Below are 16,970 nucleotides of genomic sequence, written 5' to 3' on the forward strand. Positions count from 1 at the left end.
TAATTCTGAGGCTGTGACCTCTGGTCCTAGACTCTCCCACCAGTGGAAACATCCTCTCCACATCCACTCTATCCAGGCCTTTCAATGAGGTCCCCCTCATTATTCTAAACTCAGTCTTCTAAACTTCTTCTCAGCAAAGAATTCCACAGATGGACCACCATTCATCCATCGTGTACAGAGAATGAGTATATCACGTCGGTACACAATATGTTTCTTGTCTGTTGTTGCAGCCTGACACCAGGGCCACCGTGACTGAACGTTCTGCTAATCTATTTATCCGCACATCTAGCTAATCTAAAATATCTCATCTACTGATTATGTTCCTTTAATCTTGGCCTCTGGTCAGTGTCAAACTTCCTAGGTGGCCCTGCTTTCAGCTGCCGGGGCTGTGTCTGATGTGTAGTAAGGAATTTCAGATGCAGGGACACAAAATGCTGGAGTATAATCACTGGAATTTAGAAGGATGAGGGGGTATCTTTGATACCTTTGATACCTTTGATATCTTTGTAGTCAGGATGGAACCCGGGTCTCTGGCGCCGTGAGGCAGCAACTCTACCGCTGCGCCACCGTGCCCTCCACCGGGCTAGCGGGCTGTTGAAAGCGGACCATACGCCAGGCACGTCAGGCTTAGAATTGCCTTTCAAAGACTAGATCTGCCGCCAACTCAAATTAGCATAACGCTGTTCATTCCGTGAGACCTAGTTCTGCTCGGCTTTTTGCCTGAATTTCGCAGTCACTTATAAATACTTTATTTCCACTGAAACCCGCTTGATTTTTCCTCATGTCCTCACTGATATCGTGAAATACTCCAGGGTGATAAATACTCTCAAGTCTGCCTCACTAAAACGCCAACACATGCGTCTGAAGAGAGCTGAAGTTAGTGCAGCGGTTTCTGTTTGATTCCACTCTCAGCCTGAATTATAGCCCTCAGGTTGATGTTACTCATGCTGTGTGCCCATGGATGCAGGGATTAGAATCAGGAACGGCTCGCTATGCACAGATTCATCCACACGCCACTCATAGACACCCAGAGCAGCATCTACCCTGCCTTCAAGGGTTTCATTTATTATCACGTTTAAAGGCCTGTCCCACTTGGGCTATTTTTAGGCGACTGTCATAGTTGTAGCAGGTCACCAAAAACCAGTGACTGGACCCCCACCCCACGACATAAAATAAAAAATAGAATCATTACTTTAACGAAATAAATAAAAATCGGTCAGCACCTGGTAACAACTACGACATCACCTACGTCAGGAGAAGTCAAACTACGCTCACTGGCATCAAAGCCACTGTCGCCGACAGTCTCAGAACAATTTTCAACATGTTGAAAATCCAGCGGGGACCAGAAAGATGCTACGATTCTTTGGGCAACTGAGGAGACGACTCACGACCGTACACAAAATGCTGGAGTAACTCAGCGGGACGGGCAGCAGCATCTCTGGAGAGAAGGAATGGGTGACGTTTCGGGTCGAGACCCTTCTTCAGACTCTATCTTACACCCACCGTATTCCACCCCCCCCCCCGCGGTGCCCAGCGGTCCCGGAAACTCCCCGGGGTGCCCGTGGACAACGCGTAGTCCCTCTCTAACCCCGCCCGGGCACGAACGTAACCCCAGTGAAGGTTCACTTACCGATGCATTGGGGCTCGGTGTCGCTCCAGCGCGCCTTGCTGGCGTTGATGCAGGCGAGCGACGGTGACCCCAGCAGCCGGTAGCCAGAGTTGCAGTAGAAATGCGCCAGACCGCCGGGGTGCAGGCTGGTGACCGACACATCGCCAGACAACGGCTTCTGCGGGAAGCCACAGCTCAGCAAGTAGGCTGCGGAGACAAGAGGCACAGAGTGAGAGAGAGAGAGAGAGACAGTGAAAGCCACTGGGAATGAGTAAGGAATGCAGTGGTACAGTTGCTGCCTCACAGCCCCAGAGACCCAGGTTCGATCCTGACCACGGCTGCTGTCTGTATGGAGTTTACACATTCTCCCCGTGACCTGCGTGGGTTTTCTCTGGGCTCTCTGGTTTCCTACCACACTCCAAAGACGTACAGGTTTGTAGATTATTTGGCTTGGTGTAAATGTATAACTACAATTCTCCCTGGTGTGTGTAGGATAGTGTTAGTGTGTGCGGGGATCGCTGGTCGGTTCAGACCCGGTGGGCTGAAGGGCCTGTTTCTGCGCTGAATCTCTAAAGTCTACAGTGTACAGAATAATTATCCTCTTACCCAATCTTACTTTGCTTTGAGTGATTAACACAGCAAGTGATTAGAATTTAATCCGGTTATTGACTTCAGGAAGTAAGGTAGAGTGTGTATCTCAATCAGTATCAACGGTGAACAAGTGCAAGTGGTTGAAATCTTCAAGTTATCACCAACAACTGATCCCAAACCAACTGCAATGAACCTACAGTCAAGTTAGCACAGGAAAGTCTCTCCTAAAGATCCTATAGCGGAGCATGGCGTCTACAGCCCGGGATCCCTTGTGGGGGACCCGGGAGAAGAAGGATCTTCCACCGCCGGCCCGCGGCCAACTTCTACCGCGGGCCCCGGCGTGGACTTACCATCACCCCTAGAGGGGAGCTTCTACCGACGGCCCTGCGGTCTGCGGTGCTTCTGGCTGCGGCGGGGACTTTAAATCTTCGACCGCCGGCCTCGGGCCTACACCGTCCTGAAGCCGCGGTCTCCGGTGGAGAAGAGCCGACTATGGACTGGCTCTGGACGCTGGTCCCGACATACGGGGGAAAATGGAGGAGGACTGGACAATTTTTGTGCCTTCCACCACAGAGATGAATGCTGTGGTGGATGTTTGTGTTAAATCTTTATTGTGTATTGTGTGTTCTTTCCCATTGTACCGCTGCTGACAAATTCATTTCACTTGTACTTTATGTGCAATGTGACGAATAAACCTGTATTGTATTGTATTGTTGTATTGATAGACTACTCCTTCTAAATGCAATGGGCTGATGTGTAGTACGCAACGGAGCGGAACGTGGGCCTTTTATTCATCCATTTCAGTAACCCGACCCGACCCGACCCGACCCGACCCGATTCGCAGTGTAACCAACGTTGCGGGGGAACAGTTTGTGTTATATAATTTTGAAAATGAGGAGAAGATTTTTCCCCAAATAACTTTTATTTTTACGAGGATGTTTCCGTAAGCGGCTTCCGTCTCCGCACTAGTATCTTTGCTCCGCTGCGGGATCTTTGGTGCGGAGACGGAAGCCGGTTACGGAAATGGGGCCTAAAATGACCCATGAATCTGCCCGTGACCGTACTACGTCTTTTTCGTCGAGTGGACCATTTGCTCGCTGTAGTATCTTTGCTTAAGATAATAATAATAATAATAATAATAATTTTATTTATAGAGCACTTTAAAAACAATCATAGTTGCAACAAAGTGCTGTACATCACTAATCATTGACAAAAAAGTTAATACACACCAAAAATAACAATCAAAAGAAATAGTAGGAAAAGACATGTAAAATAAAGAAACATTAAAAACACCAAAAACAGAAGCAAAGTCTCAGGCATGGTCAAAAGCCAGGGAGTACAAATGTGTAGCACACCAAAGTCTCTCCTTCCTCAAAATAGATAAAATTAGCATTCTTGTGCTAATTACTCCTCATCTACAGTATCTTCCCTTTCTTCCTACTGCTGTGCAGCGGTAGAGCTGCTGCCTCACAGCGCCAGAGACCCAGGTTCGATCCTGACCACTGGTGCTGTCTCTATAGAGTTTGTACGTTCTCCCCGTGACCTGCGTGGGTTTTCTCCGGGTACTCCGGTTTCCTCCCACACTCCAAATACGTGCAGGTTTGCAGGTAAATTAGGTTTTGTAAAATTGTAAAGTGTCCCTAATGTGCGCAGGCTGATCACCCAGTAGGCCGAAGGGCCTGTTTCCACCCTGTCTCTAAACTAAACTTACTCGAGTAAGTTTTAATCCATAGGTTTCATTTATCTTGTCTTCAGCTTGCACTAAAATACTGCGAAGATGATTAGTTACACCGTGTTACAGACTAGCTATTTTTAATTTCATGACTTAAAATACTTGGTGGTTATCTCAGCAAAGTGAGGAGATTGAACTGTAACTAAGCGTACATTTTCACAGCTGCCACTCCAATTTGTTCATGCAACGATTTAATATTCCAATCAATCATTTTAAATGCGTACATGAAGTTTTCTTTTGTAATCTGGATTTACATGAAACATAAAATCCATAGTCTTTTGTTACAACTCTACGGAGGAAACAAGACTCAAGAGTCAAGTGCGTTTTATTGTCCCAAATAGGACAATGAAATTCTTGCTTGCTGCAGCACAACAGAATATATAAACATAATACAGAACAGGAGATAAAAGTTCAGTGTGTCTATATAGCATAGACCATATATATATATATACAATGAATAAACAGATAACAGCATGGCGGGACTGTCATATGCTGAGAGACTGGAGCGGCTGGGCTTGTATCCTGCAATTTAGAAGGATGAGAGGATCTAGTCAGGGTTTGGACACGCCAGAGGCAGGAAACATGTTCCCGATGTTGGGGGGAGTCCAGAACCAGGGGCCACTGTTTAAGAGTAAGGGGTAAGCCATTTAGAACGGAGATGAGGAAAAACTTTTTCACACAGAGGGTTGTGAGTCTGTGGAATTCTCTGCCTCAGAGGGCCGGTTCTCTGGATGCTTTCAAGAGAGAGCTAGACAGAGCTCTTAAAGATAGCGGAGTCAGGGGATATGGGGAGAAGGCAGGAACGGGGTACTGATTGGGGATGACCAGCCATGAACATATTGAATGGCGGTGCTGGCTCGAAGGGCCGAGTGGCCTCGACTCCTGCACCTATTGTCTATTGACCGTGTGGGTTTTCTCCGGGTGCTCCGGTTTCCTCCCACATTTCCCCTTCATCCCCTCTTCTTCCCCTCCTCCTTGTCCCCTTCCACCCATCTCTCTCCCACCGGCTTCACACGTCACTCCTTCTCTCCTTATCTGTCACCCTTTTGTCTCCTTTTCACCTCCAGCACTTTGCCACTGACTCCACCCATCTGCCAATCACTCCCCTCACCTGTATCCACCTATCACTTAGACAGTGCTGGAGTAACTCAGGGGGTCAGGCAGCGAAACCCTTTATAGTTCCGACCCGAACAGTCACCTATCCCTTTTCTCCAGAGATGCTGCCTGACCCGCTGAGTTACTCCGGCACTTTGTGTCTATCTTTGGTATAAACTGGCATCTGCAGTTCCTTCCTCCACCCATCGCTTGTCAGGTTTTGTCCTGCCCCACCCCCACCCCTCCTTCTCCTGTACTTGAACTTGTCCAACTTTCTCCACCTGTTCCGTCAGTCTGAAGAAGGGTCCCGACCCAGAAACCTTGCCCACCCGCTCCCCTCTTCATATTCCCGCTTGGGTAGTCTGCACCCCAGCGGCTTGAACATTGACTTCTCCAATTTCCGGTAGCCCTTGCTGTCTCCTCCCCTTCTCAGCTCTCCCTCGGCCCACTGGCTCCTCCTCTTCCTTTCTTCTTCTTCCCCCCCCCCCCCCCCCACACCCCACATCAGTCTGAAGAAGGGTTTCGGCCCGAAACGTTGCCTATTTCCTTCGCTCCATAGATGCTGCTGCACCCGCTGAGTTTCTACAGCGCTGTTGTCTTTTGATTGTAAAATTGGTGCTTGCAAGAAAAACCAAAAGTGGGGAACGAGTGCGGGGGGGGGGTGGGGGGCTGAGACCAATGACAGGAGCGGGAGCAGAGGGAAGATACTGTAGATGAGGACTAATTAGCACAAGAATTCTAATTTTATAATTGTCGACAGCGAGGCTATCTCGTCAGCCAGCTCAGTTATGCCGTTTTGCCCACTCGATGTATTTCACACTAAAATAACTGCCTGTTTTGTGCAGGTTTCTTGTTTCAGTGATTTTTCTGTCGTGTCTTAAGTTGCTAAGACGATGATTATTTAAGCTGTGTTATAAACCGGCCCCTTTCATCTGCTTGTTTTTAGAATTCCTGCATTAAAATGGTGCTTATCTCCGTAAACCAGGTGGCATTTAAAATGGAAGTGCTCATTTTTTAAAGAAACTTCAAGTACTGGAAGCTGAGCGCAGGTCGAACGCTGATTTCCCGGTGACCTCAGTGCCAGAGCACTTCCTGGATGATGTGTAGGAAGGAACTGCAGACGTTGGTTCAAACCGAAGATAGACACAAAAAGCTGGAGTAACTCAATAGACAATAGGTGCAGGAGTAGGCCATTCGGCCCTTCGAGCCAGCACCGCCATTCAATATGATCATGGCTGATCATCCCCAATCAGTACCCCGTTCCTGCCTTCTCCCCATATCCCCTGACTCCGCTATTTTTAAGAGCCCTATCTAGCTCTCTCTTGAAAGTATCCAGAGAACCGGCCTCCACCGCCCTCTGAGGCAGAGAATTCCACAGACTCACAACTCTGTGTGTGTGAAAAAGTGTTTCCTCATCTTTGTTCTAAATAGCTTTCCCCTTATTCTTAACTCAGCGGGACAAGCAGCATCTCTGGAGAGAAGGAACGGATGACGTTTCGGGTGGAGACCCTTCTTCAGGCTGAGAGTCGGAGGAGAGCAAGAGATGTGGACGGCAATGGAGGGATAGAGAACAAAAGAATGAAAGGATATGCACAAAATAACGATGATAAAGGAAACAGCTGTGAGCTAGGTGAAAACGGGTTACAGACAATGAGACTCACCAGGGTGACAGTGAAAATAGTACAACAACTAGAGTGGGGGAGGGATGGAGAGAGAGGGGATGCAAGGGTTACTTGGAGTCAGGGAAATCAATATTCATGCCGCTGGGGTGCAAGCTGCCCAAGCAAAATCCTTTAGGTTTTCATAAAGTCATAAGTGATAGGAGCAGAATTAGGCCATTCAGCCCATCAGGTCTACTCCTTCATTCAATTATCGCTGATCTATCTCTCCCTCCTAACCCCATTCTCCTGCCTTTTCCCCGTAACCGAACTAATCCAGAATCTGTCAATCTCTGCCTTATAAATATCCACTGACTTGTGGCCTCCACAGCCTTCTGTGGCAATGAATTCCACAGATTCACCACCCTCTGACTAAAGAAACTCCTTCTCATCTCCTTCCTAAAGGAACATTCTTTAATTCTGAGGATATGACCTCTGGTCCCAGACTCTCCCACTAGTGGAAACATCCTCTACACATCCACTCTATCCAGGCCTTTCACTATTATGTAAGTTTCAATGAGGTCCCCCCTTCATTCTTCTAAACTCCAGCAAGTACAGGCCCAGTGCCGACAAACGCTCTTCATAGGTTAATACACAAGATAGCCCCATAAATTAATAAATTGAGATGTCCTGTTCGGAGAATCCTTTCTGGATGTTTAAGAAAGAACTGTGCAGATGCTGGAAATATCGAAGGTAGACAAAAATGCTGGAGAAACTCAGCGTGTGAGGCAACATCTCTGGAGCGAAGGAATAGGTGACGTTTCGGGTCGAGACCCTTCTTCAGACTGATGTGCGGGTGGGGCGGGAAGAAGAAAGGAAGAGGCGGAGACAGTGGGCTGTGGGAGAGCTGGGAAGGGGAGGGGAAGGAGGGAGAAAGCAGGGACTACCTGAAATTGGAGAAGTCAATGTTGATACGGACAAAATGTTTAATCCTTTCTAGATTATCGGTTTTCTGGACTATTGAGGTGGAGTTATAATGAAACGACACTGTCGGATTAAGGTGAAGGAGAAAGGATGTGATCGGAATCTGAGGATTAACTTCTTTACACAAAGGGTGGTGGGACAAGCTTCTGGAGGAGGTAGTTGAGGCTGGGACTATCCCAACGTTTAAGAAACAGTTAGGCAGGTACATGGGCAGGACAGGTTTGGAGAGATATGGGCCAAACGCAGGCAGGTGGGAGTAGTGCAGCTGGGACATGTCGGCCGGTGTGGGCAAGATGGGCCGAAGGGCCTGTTTCCACACTGTATCACTCTGACTCTGTAGGAAAGGGATGGTTTTCCCCGTGTCCTCCCCCAACCATAAGTAACTACAACATTCATGAGCGGTCAATACTCCTTTGTTTAGAGGAAGATAATTGCACAGTTAAATGGATATCCAAAGAAACAGCAGCGGCGTGCAAATTGGCATCCAGAAATAAAACCTTTAAAGCGAATATCAATAGAAGGTCTGATTATAAGTTCTGAAGGGGCTGAAGCCTCTGAAACAAAACGTAACGGACTATTGATGAGCTAATTTCAGTGATCATCGGTGCGACAGGATAATGGGGCACACCGCTCATTTATAGCACAGAAATGACTGTAAAATACTCTGCATGTACTAGCAATTATCATTGTGCTGACAGTAAACTATCCTGTTTCAATTAACTGGGACTTTAGGAAAAATGAGCAAACAACTGGACTGTCCGTTAAACTTCAATGGAACCCAAAGGTGGGCACAAAATGCTGGAGTAACTCAGCGGGACTCAGCATCTCTGGAGAGAAGGAATGGGCGATGTTTCGGGTCAATAGACAATAGACAATAGGTGCAGGAGGAGGCCATTCGGCCCTTCGAGCCAACACCACCATTCAATGTGATCATGGCTGATCATCCCCAATCAGTGCCCCGTTCCTGCCTTCTCCCCATAACCCCTGACTCCGGGTCGAGACCCTTCCTCAGACTGATCTCAGGTGAGTGAAGGGGGCGGGACAGAGATCGAATGTAGTCAGAGACAGTAAGACTGGTGGGAGGACTGGGAAGGGGGGGGGGGGGGGAGAGAGAGGGGAAAGCAAGGGTTACTTGAAGTTAGGGAAGGCAATGTTTATACCGCTGGGGTGTAAACTACCCAAGTGAAATATGAGGTGCTGTTCCTCCAATTTGCACTGGGCCTCACTCTGACAATGGAGGAGGCCCAGGACAGAAAGGTCAGTGTGGGAATGGGAGGGGGAGTTGATGTGCTGAACCACTGGGGGATCAGGCAGGTTAAGACGGACTGAGCGCAGGTGTTCAGCGAAACGATCGCCAAACCTGCACTTGGTCTCACCGATGTACAGGAGTCATCAATGTATATCAATGGAACACAATTCCTCACCAGCTTACAGTCTAACTCATAGAGACATAAAGTGATACATTGTGGAAACAGGCCCTTCGACCCAACTCGTCCACACCGGCCAACATATCTATTATAATTTCGAGGAATGAAAACCTCACAGTTTTCTTTTAGTTTAGAGATACAGTGCGGACACAGGCCCTTCGGCCCATCGAGTCCGCACCAGCCAGCGATCCCCGTACATTAACACTATCCAGGGGTGGGAGATTGCAACCTTCACGGGGTCCGCCCTGTTTCGACGAATGCAATCAACCCGGCGTGCACAATCAAATAAGATCAAGTAGAACAAGTTGTTCTACAACTTTAGGCTGCACACGCCATAGGTAAGAGGAAGAGCACTATCCTACACACACGAGGGACAATTTTACATTGATGCAAAGCCAATTAACCTACAATTAACCTTCAGTCTTTGGAGTGTGGGAGGAAACTGGAGATCCCAGAGTAAAACACACGCAGGTCATGGGGGGGAACGTACAAACTCCGTACAGACAGCACCCGTAGTTGGGGTCAAACCCGGGTCTCTGGCGCTGTGAGGCAGCGACTATACCGCTGCACCACCAGTGCCGCCCCCGTGCTCTCCACAACTTCCCGGAGCCACTTTACAGAAGTGGTTTGCAGCGGGCGCAGCTATATTCTGATCCTCTGCTTCCGATTCACTCGTATTCACTGGAGTTTAAAAGGATGAGGGGGGGGATCTTATAGAAACATATAAAATTATAAAAGGACTGGGCAAGCTAGATGCAGGAAAAATGTTCCCAATGTTGGGCGAGTCCAGAACCAGGGGCCACAGTCTTAGAATAAAGGGGAGGCCATTTAAGACAGAGGTGAGAAAAAACATTTTCACGCAGAGAAATGTGAATTTGTGGAATTCCCTGCCACAGAGGGCAGTGCAGGCTAAGATACTGGATGGATTTAACAGAGAGTTAGATAGAGCTCTAGGGGGGGTTACTGGAGTCAAGGGATATGGGGAGAAGGCAGGCACGGGTTATTGATAGGGGACGATCAGCCATGATCACAATGAATGGCGGTGCTGGGTGGAAGGGCCGAATGGCCTCCTCCTACACCTATTTTCTATGTTTCTGTGTTTCTATGATGGGCAGCCTACAGTAAACACAGCGGGTAAGTTTCACCCCGATCAGCTGACACTAATCCCGTTATTAATGACTCTGAGAGTTGTGCCACTACACACAAGCTCGCTGTCAACTAGCAATGAGACGCTCTCAATAAAGTCAGGATAAAGGACGCTTCCCATGAGACCACTTGCAAAATAATTAAAACCTGCTTTGATTTATCAAAGGTTTATTTATAGTTCAGGACATCGAAACAGGTTATTGATATTGCCCTCATAGGAGTAAACATCCCAATCTACACACCAGGCTGCCTCGGGAAAGCAGCCAGCATGATCAAGAGCTTGGAAGTAGACACAAAATGCTGGAGTAACTCAGCGGGTGAGGCAGCATCTCTGGAGAGAAGGAATGGGTGACGTTTCGGGTGACCCATCATGCTGGGACGCACACATGTCGCACACAGGCAATGACCGTGTGTCACCACGTCTCACCCGTACGTTATCGTGCAAAAGGGCGCACGACATGATAAGACATGCAGATGTCATGCGAGGATTTTGAACATTCCAAAACCCTGTGGCGGCAGGGAGACACCACGCGTCACGCCACGACCGCGTCACGCCCCGACCACAACGCGACAACCTCTTCTTCGGCTGTCGCCTAAAATGTCGCCCAAGTGGGACAAGCCCTTAATGGCATCACCCCCACAACAGGGCGTCCGAGACGGATCGCAGTAATCTACGTGCGGCCTCATCAACGTCTGACGTGGCTTTGTTTTTGCAGGGAATCAGACGCAAAGCGCTGACCCTGACCGAGTGTTGCAGTCAACAGCTTCTGCTGGCAAAGCTTTTCCTCAAATTAAACCCCTGCGTGATTGATGGCGACTCCACTTCAGTTTGGCAAGGCGTGGGAACGTGTTAAATGGACCTGCACTTGCTCAGTTTAAATCCATTCTTCGAAGCATTTCATAACACTGGTTGAAATGCATTAACTTCCAGCCACAAACTGAGCTTTATATATTTAAGAATGAACTGCAGATGCTGGAAAAATCGAAGGTCGGCTAAAACGCTGGAGAACCGGGTCGATTCCCCTTGGGTCGCCTATTCCTTCGCTCCATAGATGCCGCCTCACCCGCTGAGTTTCTCCAGCGTTTTTGTCTACCTCTGCGCTTTAAGGGCCTGTGCCACTTGCCGATTTTTTCCACGACTGCTGGCATCATTGACTGACGTATCAGGTGACCGATTTGCGGCGCGGCGTGGCGCGGCGTGACTCGGCGGCCACGGGGCGTGATGACATATTCACGTGCTGTGTTTTTTCAAGTGCGGCAACATTTTTTTGTAGGTTAATTGGCTTGGCATTAAGTGTAAAATTGTCCCCTAGTGTGTGTAGGACAGTGCGGGGATCGCTGGTCAGTGTGGACTCGGTGGGCCGAAGGGCCTGTTTCCCCACCGTATCTCAAAACTTAACGAAACAAAAGCCTTTATTGTGTAGGAAGGAACTGCAGATGCTGGTTTAAACGGAAGATAGACACAAAATGATCAGCCATGATCACATTGAATGGCGGTGCTGGCTAGCAGGGCCCAATGGCCTAGTCCTGCACCTATTGTGTATTGTCTATAAAAAGCTGGAGTAACTCAGTGGGACAGGCAGCATCTCTGGAGAGAAGGAATGAATGGGTGACGTTTTGGATCAAGACCCTTCTTCAGACCGTGTAACCCCTTTATCGAATGTACTACTTTCCACAGATATAAAACATGAATTTCCTTTGACAGTCTGCTCCTTTACGCCCCCTTGTTCGAACCAGTAACATGATTAGTTTGCTGCTTTCAACGTATGAATCATTTGAATTTAGGGTATGAATTAGAGTTTCAATTTCCAGCGCTGCAGTTCCTCATCAGAGATCTGATCTTCAGTGTATCTGGCTCCCCGCTGCCAACACAGAAGTATTAGCTGGGCGGCATCTTGGGCAATAAATTACATAACGTCGCACGCTCGCGACTGAATATCGTTTACAGCCATTTAAAAATCATAGCCACGCGCTGAGTTCCTGACAGGCAAAATAATGAGATCTCAAAAGCAATTTGGATTGTTTATATAATATTGTTCTATCATCTTTGACCAGCGTCTCATTTCCTTTGTAGACAGCTCTGCTCCAGTCTACAAATAGAACTGTGAGGCGTTTTTAGTTTGTTACACTACAGACTATTTTAAATCGGTGAGACCAAGTGCAGTCTGGTCTGAAGAGGGGTTTCGGCCCGGAACGTTGCCCATTTCCTTCGCTCCATAGATGCTGCTGCACCCGCTGAGTTTCTCCAGCAATTTTGTCTACCTTCGATTTTCCAGCATCTGCAGTTCCTTCTTGAACAGACTATTTTTAAGTGTAGTTTATGGTAAACAGGTACATTTTAATTATCCGCTGATCCAGGTGTCAACTGCTCTGTAACGGTGAGACCAAGCGCAGGCTCGGCGATCGTTTCGCTGAACACCTCCGCTCACTCCGTGTTAACCTACCTGATCTCCTGGTGGCCCAGCTCTTCAACACCCCCTCCCGTTCCCACACTGACTTAGACAATACACAATAGACAATAGGTGCAGGAGTAGGCCATTCGGCCCTTTGAGCCAGCACCGCCATTCAATGTGATCGTTGTGCAGTTGACTGGATAGCATGCAACAGTGAAGCTCTCCGCTGTACCTTGCGACACGTGATAATAAATAGACCAGAACTCAACTAGAATCCACGCCTCCCACACCGGCATGTTTACTACCTCCAGTTAGGCAACGATAAAAAAGCATTAGTCACACGTTTTGCTATTAATCTGGCGCTTGAAATCATCTGGGAACTTCACACGCCCTTGTCTTTGCTCTTAAATTTCCGCCATGAAGTGTGAACATTGAACAAACCTCGCTGGTTTCACAGCTCATGAATGAATCACAAATCTTTTGAAGAGTCGATCTCACTGGGGAAATTCGAGCTCACTCACAGAACCGATGTTTCGGAGATCAAAAGGCTGACGCAGAAGGCACGAAATTTCACCAAACTTGCATGGCAGAGAGAGTTTCATTCAGCCCCTCCCTGTCATACTAGCCCACGCAAGCAGCACCTCTTCAGCTTCAGTATTGGCAGATTACAGGCTGTGCAGCAAAGGAACTGCAGATGCTGGTTTACACCGAAGGTGGACACAAAGTACTGGAGTAATTCAGCGGGTCAGGCAGTGTCTCTGGAGAGAAGGAATGGGTGACGTTTGGGGTCGAGACCCTTCTTCAGACTGGGAGTCGGGGGAGAGGGAAACGAGAGATATATATAGACGGTGATGTAGAGAGACATTGAACAAATGAATGGGAGACAAAATGCTGGAGAAACTCAGCGGGTGAGGCAGCATCTATGGAGAGAAGGAATAGGTTGAGATTTTTCCTTGTAAGTTTCAGTCTGAAGAAGGGTCTCGACCTTAAACGTCACCTATTCCTTCTCTCCAAAGGTGCCACCTGTCCCGCTTGAGTTACTCCAGCACCTTGTTTCTTTCTGCAGATTACATATTAGATTACGGTCACATACACCTGAGCTCATGGATGTTCATATTCATCGTTCACCAAATGCTCTTCAGTAAACTGCATAGATTACCCAATACACCTCTACCCCCATTGCGGACATTGGACTTTGTCTCTGGAACTGACTTGATTGTATCTAGTTTTAGCTTTATAGCTTTGGAGATACAGCGTGGGAACAGGCCATTCGGCCCATCCAGTCCATGCCAACCTTCGATCAGCCTGTATACTAGTTCTATCCTACACATGAGGGACAATAGACAATAGGTGCAGGAGTAAGCCATTCGGCCCTTTGAGCCAGCATCGCCATTTACTGTGATCATGACTGATCATCCACAATCAGTACCTCGTTCCTGCCTTCACCCCATATCCCCCGACTCCGCTATCTTTAAGAGCTCTATCTAACTCTCTCTTGAAAGCATACAAAGAATTGGCCTCCACCTGCCTTCTGAGATTCAAGATTCAAGATTCAAGATAGATTTAATTGTCACGTGTGCCTGATGGCACAGTGAAATGAATTTCCATACAGCCATACAATAAAAATCAACAGGACACAACACACTATAGAGTTTGACATAAAACATCCCCAGACAATTCCACAGATTCACAACTCTCTGGGTGAAAAAGTTTTCCTCATCTCCGTTCTAAATGGCTTACCCCTTATTCTTAAACTGTGGCCCCTGGTTCTGGACTCCCCCAACATCGGGAACATGTTTCCTGCCTCTAGCGTGTCCAATCCTTTAATATTCTTTCACGTTTCAATAAGATTCCCCTCTCATCCTAAATTCCAGAGTGTACAAGCCCAGCCGCTCCATTCTATCAACATATGACAGTCCTGCCATCCCGGGAATTAACCTGGTGAACCTACGCTGCAGTCCCTCAATAGCAAGAATTTATTGAAGCCAATTAACCTACAAACCTTAGGAATGTGGGAAGAAACCGGAGCACACGGAGAAAACCCGGGTCACAGGGAGAACGTGCAGACTCCATACAGACAGCATCCATGGTCAGGATTGAACCTGGGTCTCTGGCGCTGTGAGGCAGCAACTCTACCGCTGCGCCACCGTGCCGCCCCAGTTGTGGTACATCGGATTTGATTGGACAGCGTGCAAAACAAAGCTTTTCACTGTACCTCGGTACACATGACAATAATAGACCTAAACAGAGAATTCAAAGCTCGGAACGGTTTAGAGGGAGATGGGCCAAATGAGGCTAGCCCAACATGCCAACTTAGTGATCATGGGCAGGATGGGCCAAAGGGCCTGTTTCCATGCTGTATGTCCCTATGACTCCTGCCAAGGGTAGCACAGTGGCACAGCAGTAGAGCTGCTGCCTCACAGCGCCAGAGACCCGGGTTCGATCCTGACTCTGGCCGCTGCCTGTACGGAGTTTGTACCTTCTCCCAGTGACGTGCGAGGGTTTTCTCCGAGATCTTCGGTTTCCTCCCACACTCCAGTGACGTACAGGTTTTTGGTGTAAATGTAAATTGTCCCCAGTGTGTGTGTAGGATAGTGTTAGTGTGCGGAGATCGCTGGTCGGCGCTGGGCCGTGGGACCTGTTTCCGCGCTGTATCTCTAAACTAAAGTAAACTAAACTAATTAGACTTGCTAAGGTGACACAATTACAAAAATAAAGCAAGCAACAAACATGCCTCTTAAATGATTATGTAAGCATGTCATTTAAACAATAATGATCTGTAAAGTAAATGAATGATAATGAAAGGCAAAGGAACAAAATAAATTAACGTAATGCTTATTGATAGTTGGTTATTATTGTTCTTGTTATATTAATCCAGCAAAAGTATTTTATATGCAGAACATTCAGCTACTGTCATCATTTTGTTACCAGCCTCATCAAATCTATTGTCACTTGAGTTATTTAACCTATTTATATTAATAAAACAATATCACAGTGCAGCTATGGTGATTATTAGATCAGGGATTTAATTGCTGTTTTAAGTAAGGCAATTGATTATTCCTAATGAAAGTACATGAAATATTAAACAACACTCTTGGTCTAATGGTGCGTCTACCCGATCTATTCCCCTCGTGATCCTGTACACCTCTATAAGGTCACCCCTCATCCTCAAGGTTTCAAGGCCTGTTTATTGTCACATGTAGCAATTAAGGTGCAGTGGAACTCGATATCCTTCATGAAATGATAGGTTAAAGTCAGCGGGGGCTATAAAGACATCAAGAGAATGATAAAAGGGAGACACAAAATGCCGGAGGAACTCAGCGGGTGAGGCAGCATCTATGGAGCGAAGGAATGGGCAACCTTCTGGGTCAAGGCCAAATCCCCCCTTAGAGTACAGGGAATAGATTTGTTTTCAAGAGAGAGTTAGATTTAGCTCTTAGGGCTAAAAGGAATCAAGGGGTATGGGGAGAAAGCAGGAACGGGGTACTGATTTTAGATGATCAGCCGTGATCACAGTGCTGGCTCGAAGGGCCGAATGGCCCACTCCTGCTGTCTATTGTCTCAAAGAAAATGGATAATATTCCACTTCTCGGCAAAACATCCCAATTTTAAGTAGGTGACAACTATTACATTAAAATGGCAGGTAGATAAAAGTGCTGGAGAAACTCAGCGGGTGCAGCAGCATCTATGGAGCGAAGGAAATAGGCAACGTTTCGGGCCGAAACCCTTCGGGTTTCGACCCGAAACGTTGCCTATTTCCTTCACTAGGTTGCCTATTTCCTTCGCTCCATAGATGCTGCTGCACCCACTGAGTTTCTCCAGCATTTTTGTCTACCTTCGATTTCCCCAGCATCTGCAGTTCCTTCTTAAACACATTAAAAAGGCAATTAGGTGCGATTAGAACTAAACAAAAATAGTCGCCTTCATTAAGCTGCTGTTAATTAAACCTGGAACTGATGAAACAAGAAACAATTGTAGATGGATCTTTCAGCAGCTGAGCTGCCGTATTTTTTGTCGACACAAAGGACTGAGAGATGTTTTAGCTTTGCTTTAGTTTATCATTGTCACTTGTACCGAGGCAGGGTGGAAAGCTTTTGTTGCGTGCTGTCCAGTCAAAGAACTCACCGTACATGATTGTAATCGAGCCGTTCGGGGTGTACAGATGGAGGATAAAGGGGACAACACTTAGTGCAAGACAAAGTCTGATTAGAGATAGTCCCAGGGTCTCCAACAAAGTCGGTGGGGGGTCAGGACACATCTCAAGCTGGTGACAGGACTTTAGATTAGATTAGATTCCTTTATTTGTCATTCAGACCTTTCGGTCTGAACGAAATATCATTGCCTTGCAGTCATACATATAATAATAATAATAAACAACAATATCGCCAATTCTGG

The 16,970-nt window shown here is 47.3% G+C and overlaps 1 protein-coding gene across 1 annotated transcript in view; it reads right to left on the reverse strand.

Moving 5' to 3' along the window:
- LOC129710855 (seizure protein 6 homolog) overlaps positions 1-16,970 on the reverse strand; it is a 381,323-nt gene that overhangs the window by 53,498 nt on the left and 310,855 nt on the right. Inside the window, exon 5 of the mRNA XM_055658139.1 lies at positions 1,631-1,816. Within this exon, the coding sequence (XP_055514114.1) occupies positions 1,631-1,816 (186 nt within the window). The remainder of the gene's footprint in view (positions 1-1,630; positions 1,817-16,970) is intronic.

The sequence above is a fragment of the Leucoraja erinacea genome, chromosome 28 (genome assembly GCF_028641065.1).
Source record: "Leucoraja erinacea ecotype New England chromosome 28, Leri_hhj_1, whole genome shotgun sequence".
Classification (NCBI taxonomy): domain Eukaryota; kingdom Metazoa; phylum Chordata; class Chondrichthyes; order Rajiformes; family Rajidae; genus Leucoraja; species Leucoraja erinaceus.